The following is a 7,439-nucleotide window of genomic DNA, read 5'->3' as shown; positions in this document are numbered from 1 at the left end:
AATATAATCTTGAAGACCCGACTGGAAAAAAAAAAAGAAAAAGAAAGAAAAGTCATGAAATGATTACCCCCATAGACACGACTGGAAAGAAAAATGAAGGGGAAAAAAGGGGTGGGGGAGTGGAGGGAACAGTTAAACGATCGAGAGAAATTTATTGGGATTCAGTGACTCAACCTTCCAGCCAATCTTCCCTCCTCCTCCCCCTCCCCAGCCACGTTCTCCACACCACGATCTCCCTCGTCGCTCTTATCCTATTTCCATTCCCCATTCCCTCACCACGAGCCAACCCAGGGCGATTGGGTCGTTTCCTTCTAAGCTTTACGAGGGACTCTCGCTCTTACGCCCTCACAGCTGAGGGCCTTCGACGACCAAGACCCTGAACTTTCATAATTTTGATCTTAGAAATATAATCACATGAATTTGTGATATGAGTAGGGAATTTCTCTAATTCTCATATCACAAATTCATGTGATTTTATTTCTAAGATCAAAAATATGAAAGTTTAGGGTTTAAGGCTCCTCAGCCTGGATGTGTCCTCGTTATTTACGAATATTAATGTTGATGATGTACTTACTTTTTTGGAATCCAAACTGCAACCGTTTCAAGACTTTTTCCCCCTCCCTGTCAACAAAATTCTTGCTTTAGTTCGCCTGTGTGTTTCTTCAAATGTTTTCTCCTTTCAAGACCAATTCTTCCGTCAAAAATTCGGTTGCAGTATGGGTTCCAATTTGTCTCCTGTTTTGGCCAATTTGTACATGGAGTATTTTGAGTGTACCCTTTTGCCCAGCATCAAACCGCCCGAAATGATTTGGCTCAGGTACGTAGACGATATCTTTTCGGCGTGGGATGACAGTTGGGGCCCATTTGAAGTGTTCCATGATAAATTGAACCAATTGACCCCGAATCTTAAATTTAAAGTTGAATGGGAAGAAGGACACCAAATCCCTTTCTTGGATATTTTGTTAAGAAGAACTGATGATAATTTATTCTTTACAGTGTACCGTAAGCCCACCCATTCAGGCAGTTATCTCCACTTTTTTAGCAATCACCCTGACAATGTTAAGAAAAGTGTTGCCTCTGGCCTTTTCTTGAGGGCTTTCAGGATTTGCAGTCCTCAATTTCTGGACCATGAGATTGAGGTGATCAAATGTCAACTTGAGAAGTTGGCTTATCCACCCTGGTTTCTGGATCAAGCCCTCAGTAAGGCTAGGGCCAACCATTTTAAAACTTCCGTCCCCTCAAGTTTTCACCGCTCCTTTAAGGACATTTTAAAATTTCCATTTAATAATACCATCAGTTCTTCTACTAAATTGTTTCCTCATGAACGTCTCACTATTGCCTATCACTATCCTAACACCGTGCGTAAGCAAATTGTGAACGTTCAACAAAAACCGAAGGAAGTTGAGTCACCTGGTGTTTATTGTTTGCCCTGCAAAGATTGTGATTTGGTTTACTTGGGTCAAACCGGGAGAGACCTGAACACTAGATTGGCAGAACATAAAAGGTCAATTAGGTATGGGCAAGAAAATTCGGCTGTATTTCTTCATGTCAAAAATAAGAATCATTCTTTCGACTGGGGTAAGGCCAGATTAGTGTTCAAGTCCCACTGCGGTTTCAGGAGGAAAATAGTCGAATCAGCATTAATTGAGGAATGCCCTAATATTAATATTTCTAAAGGGCAGTGGACACCTGACATAATCTCACGCGCAGCAGTAAGCAAGTTAGTGCGGACGCTACATCCTCCCCTCTCCTCACCTCCTCCCTCCTCCGCCACCGCAGTTTGCCCCGCGCCTGAGTGAGGTCAACTGTCCACATCTCTTCTTACTATAGTTTATAAGTCCCCTCTGTTCTCTATCTTATGTACTTTCCTGAAGAGGGCTACAGTTGATAGCCGAAATATAGGATTTTTCTTTATTCGAAGTTTATTCTTTCTCCGACTGTGGGTTCCTGTGTGTGATACATAAATATATAAAATATATATATATATATATATATATATATATATATATATATATATATATATATATATACACATAAATTATGTTGTTCATTAACGAATCTATTTATATATATATATATTTATTTATATTTATATATATATATATATATATATACATATATATATATACCCGTATGTTAGGTATTTAAGTATATACATATCCATAATTTTGATATATTATGTTTTATAGCCCATCTCTGTGAGTGTGTGTGTGTCTCTCTTCCTCTCTCTCTGTCTATATGTCTGTTTCCCTGTCCATCTATCTAGCTACTTATCTATCTCTAATTATCTATCTTTCTATATATCTATCAATCTTTCTCCCTCTCCCTCTCTCTTTGTCTATTTAGCTATATAGATATCCGACTACGTAACTATGTCTATCTATATCTATTTTTATCACACAGTTCTGAGATATAACCACGTATCTGATATGAGTTTGTCTCCGTTTTTATATCTCTTATATCATCCAATTCTGAAAGTGCAAGGTTTTTCAGTCAGCTTCTCCTTTCATAAGAATATAAAAATAAAGGAGATCGCAAGAGACCATAAGGGCTACACTAGGCAGTTCCATTCCCATTACCACCTGTCATCCCCATCCATAAAGTTGTGTAACCGTTTCTTAAAACAACCGATAGTTTCAGCACTCACTACTTGGTTACCAAGTCTATTCCATTCCTTGACCACCCTATTAGGAAACCAATTCTTTCCTATTCCCTTATTAAATCTATATCTGTCCAAATTAAATTCATTACTGCGAGTCCTTACCTATTGTTTCAATATGATGACCTTATTTGCGTCACCCTTTGATCCACTTGAACACCTCTATTAGATCACCCCGCACTCTGCGTCTTTCCAGAGAGTGTAAGTTTCGCATTCCAGACATTATGTATTGTTGTTCCTCAGTTTCTTTAAGGTCAATTCATTACTTCAATTGAATCGTTTTGCATCCACTTACTACCACTAGTTTTTGGTTAGTGGGTTAGTGACTCCCATTGGGGAGACTCCCAGGTCCCGCCCACGGGATTGTGTGTGTGTGGGTGGGGGGGAGGGGGGGAAGGAGTTCCATAAGCTGAGAACCAGGTCAATAGGATTAATAGGAATGGATTAGTTACAGCTTTCTGAAACATCATTACGTCATAGAATTTCAGTGACGTCATGAACTATTTTGTTCAGTTGAGGGCCTGGGACATTCATACGTCATAGGTTTTTCAGTGACGTCATGAGGTGTTTTGTTCAGCTAAGGGGCCGATACGTCATAGAATTTACGTCATATAATTTTAGTGACGTCATGAACTATTTTGTTCAGTTGAGGGACCGAGACATCATCACGTCATGGCGTTTCTGTGACGTCATGAATTATGTTGTTTATTCATTCATCCATTTACTTTTTTATTTATTCGTTTATTCATTTATTGATCTATTCATCAGTTTGTTTATTTAGTCAACCTTTGCTCTTACTTTTGTTGTTTTGTTCATTTTTTCCAAGGAGAATATGAATGTCTTTCCTCACACTTTCCCTGCTTCGTAGTAAGTATGCATAATTCACAATTTCTAGCCACATAAAAAATTAAATGTCAAATATGTTATAATTATGACTGTTAACGTTGAAAAAAAGCAAAGCGTTTCTCTTCATCAACATTGAATTGTAATTATTATTATTTTTACTATTATTGTTATTACTATTATTATTATTATTATTATTATTATTATCATTATTATTATTATCATTATTATTATTATTGTTATCATTATTATTAGTATTATTATTACTATTATTATTATTCTCTATTTATCTATTTATTTATTTAAATTTTTGTAACGGGGTGGGATTTAGGACAAAATTGAAGAGGGAGCCACAATATGATTGAGAATTCATGAATGGGGAAATGGAGTGAAAGATTTAATATCTCGTTTATGCTCTCATATTCCTTCAAATATTTTACAGGTCACTTTAGGAGTGATGATTGAAATAACCAAAGACGACGTCTCGATACGCCAGGTATTGTGGGCACGAGCAAATGCAGTTCTGGGTTCTTGGCACTATTTTATTCAGCTGAGGGAAGCCTTCGGTAGCCGAAGGCTTAAAGTCAATTATGTGACCATTTCAAGTATTTAGAGTGAGAAAGATTTCCAGGCGATGCGCCTTCAAGAGCGGGGCCTCTTCAGTGTCCGCGGAGGCTTCTCCAGCCACAGATTCTCTTGAGGGGGTCAGGTTCCAGAAGGAGCCTCAGAAGCGTTCTCGAGGGTGAGTTCAGCTCTTTCCAGCCTTCCTTCTTGTAGATCCTCTTGTCCTTTTCGGCCCACATTCTGTAATCTTTGTCTACGAGGTTTGCCTGAGACCAGGGCTTTCTTGTGGTCATCAGATTGAAGAAGATGACGCCACAAGCCCACAGGTCGACTGGGGGGGGGGGAAGGTACCTCTTCTCCTGGCGCTGCACTACTTCGGGTGCCATATACGACTTGGTGCCCACCTTTCGGCTCAGTCGGATTTCCTCTCCGTCCTTAAGGAAGAGACCGGCAAGACCGAAGTCAGAGATCTTGAGAACCTTGTCTTTGGTCAGAAGAAGGTTGCCTGGCTTGAGATCTCGGTGGACGACACCTCTCGAGTGGATGTATGTGACGCCATCCAGCAGCTGGTTGAAGTAGAATTTGACCTCATTTTCGCTGAGGTAAGGCATGTTGGTGGTGAGGTTGCCTTTGGAGCAATACTCAAGATTCAGACAGAGTGTTTTCGTCTTCTGTTCCCAGCAGAAGAGTCTGAGCACATTCGGATGGCTCAGCTGAATTTGGATCATTTCTTCGGAAGTGAATCCACGTTCCGAAGGCTGGGAAAGAACGACTTTGCGGGCGATCTGTCTTTTCATTTTCTCATTTTTCAAAAGAAATACTTTGCCAAAACCTCCTTCCCCAAGAACCCTGACTCTTCTCCAGCCTGAAGTGAAGTTGCAACGCTTCAGTGCTTCTTCGTTGTATTTCAGGACTTCTTCGTAGTCTGTCAGGTCAATGGGTTTGGTGGCAAAGTTTGAGGTTTGGTCGACTTCAGCTCCTCTCGAAGACTTGTCCTTCCGTCTGTGTCTGATTTCCTGGAAGCAGCGGCAGAGTGCGAAGAACACCAGGAAGATCATGTTGATTGAAGAGTAGATTCCTACAACGACTCGAGTTCGGAGGGCCAAGAGCGATCACCACGAAGACTCGAGAAGCTGTGTCAGATTTGTGGTCACTTGGTGCACCAAGGCTGAGTTTCGGAAAGGCGAGGTCATCGGCAGGATCACAACTTATCAACCCTCTCTCTCTCTCTCTCTCTCTCTCTCTCTCTCTCTCTCTCTCTCTCTCTCTCTCTCTCTCTCTCTCTCTCTCTCTCTCTCTATCTATCTATCTATCTTTCTCTCTCTCTCTCTTTCTCTCTCTCTCTTTCATTCGTTGTTGGCGTAATCGCAAGTATACTGGTCTCGCATTCACTTGTTAGTGGGTTCGAATCCCGCACTTCTCTTCAATTAACATTTCTCCTTACGCTCGTTTGACTACTTTTAAGTCTGGTTAAGCTTTGAGCTCTTTTATCAGACAAGAATTTCAATTAGAAGAGAGCAACTTAATGTATATATTTAATCCCATTGGCACAATTTTAATTTGTATATATCCTCTGTGTTGTCAATTTTGACGACGCTTTGCAAAGAACGTTCTGTTATCTTGTGAAAATGTTGTTGATTTCTTAAATCGACGTATAATATCTGTGCCATTTGACCTGGGCGCCGATGGCGTGATCAGAAACGTGCTGGTCTCGCGATTCGCTTAGTTGCGGGTTCGAATCCCGCACTTCTCTCCGATTTCCATCAGGCAGAGCGAAGGAAAGGGCAAAGGGGATGGCTTCGGTCGCAGCAGTTCAGCTCCTCTCTGCGTAGGGCTCTTATATTCTTCTGTTTGTTTTGAAACATTTAATTATGTCTGCTGTGAATGTGCTATAATATTTTTTATCTTTATTGAAATCTATGGTTCTAATAATTTATTTTTATCGATATCTTTTTTTCTTTCTATTATTTTATATTTTGATTTCTTTTGTTCTATTTTCATTAAGAAATGTAGAGTTGATTTCCATGGCTTGCAGTATTATCTTTTTATTTTATATGTATATTTTTTTTACTGATATCCGTTTTAGAAATTTAATATATATTTTCTCTTAATCATCAGATTCGTGACAAAAATATCTTAGTACACAATTGATGAATCCACTGGTTTCAACAATTCAATTAAGACTTTTCATCTTTTATATCCCTCGCCCCGTCTCTCTCTTTCTCTCTCTCTCTCTCTCTCTCTCTCTCTCTCTCTGTCTCTCTCTCTGTCTCTCTCTCTCTCTGTCTGTCTGTCTCTCTCTCTATCTATCTATCTATCTCTCTCTCTCTCTAAGCGCTGGTGCCGCAATCGCAACCATTGACTTACTAGTGGGTTCAAATCCCGCACTTCTCTCCGATTCACATTTATCCTCACGCTCGCTTGCCTACTTATAAGTCTGGTTAAGGTTTGAGCTCTTTTATCAGACAAGAATTTCACTTCGAAGTTAGCAACTTAGTTAATATTTAATCCCACTAGCACAATTTTAATTTGTATTTATCCTCCGTGTTGTGAATTTTGACGATACTGTCGAAAGAATATTTTGTTATCTTGTGGAAATGCTGTTGATTTCTTGTATTGACTTATGATACCTGTGCCTTTTGACCTGGGCGCCAATGGCGTGATCAGAAACGTGCTGGTCTCGCGTTCGCTTAGTTGCGGGTTCGAACCCCGAACCTCTCTACGATTTCCAGCAGACAGAGCGAATGAAAAGGGCAAAGTAGACGGCTTCGGCCGCAGCAGTTCAGCGCCTCCTTGCGTAGGTGTCTTACTTTCTTCTGTTTGTTTTGAAGTATTTATGTCTGTGAATGTCCTCCAATATTTTTTTGCTTTTTATTGAACTCTACGGATCTAACAATTAACTTTTTATTTATATTTGATTTTGTTCTATCAAAATTTACTTTATTGTATTTTATTCTATTATATTTTCAATAAACATATGGTGGATTTCTATGGCTTGCTGTATTATCTTTTTAATCTTTTTTTTCGATTCCTAAATTTAGGAATGCACCTGTTTCCTGATATCCGTTTTAGAAATTTAATATATATTTTCTCCTAATCATCAGATTCGTGACAAAAATATCTTAATACACAAATGACGAACCCACTTGTTTCATCATTTCAAATTAAGAATTTCTATTCTTTATGTTGTCTACCCCCCCCCCCCTCTCTCTCTCTCTCTCTCTCTCTCTCTCTCTCTCGCACTATCTCTCTCTCTCTCTCTCTCTCTCTCTCTCTCTCTCTCTCTCTTTTTAAAGGTTTCAGGCCAGGACAGCTACGGTTGTCACCCAAATCACGAACCTCATCTTGCTTGCAGATCCCAAACCGCTATTTA

At 39.6% G+C, this 7,439-nt stretch overlaps 1 protein-coding gene across 1 annotated transcript in view; it reads right to left on the bottom strand.

Annotated features, from left to right (window-relative positions):
- Nucleotides 1–311: 311 nt before the first annotated feature.
- Nucleotides 312–7,439, bottom strand: part of LOC143037711 (uncharacterized) — a 19,349-nt gene continuing 12,221 nt past the window's right edge. The window contains exon 4 of the mRNA XM_076206253.1: nucleotides 312–397. Within this exon, the coding sequence (XP_076062368.1) occupies nucleotides 312–397 (86 nt within the window). The remainder of the gene's footprint in view (nucleotides 398–7,439) is intronic.

This window comes from Oratosquilla oratoria, chromosome 23 (genome assembly GCF_046742065.1).
Source record: "Oratosquilla oratoria isolate Oo_2021 chromosome 23, ASM4674206v1, whole genome shotgun sequence".
Lineage (NCBI taxonomy): Eukaryota > Metazoa > Arthropoda > Malacostraca > Stomatopoda > Squillidae > Oratosquilla > Oratosquilla oratoria.
The sequence above is the reverse complement of the archived record's forward strand: the minus strand, read 5'-3'. Positions and strand labels throughout refer to the sequence as shown.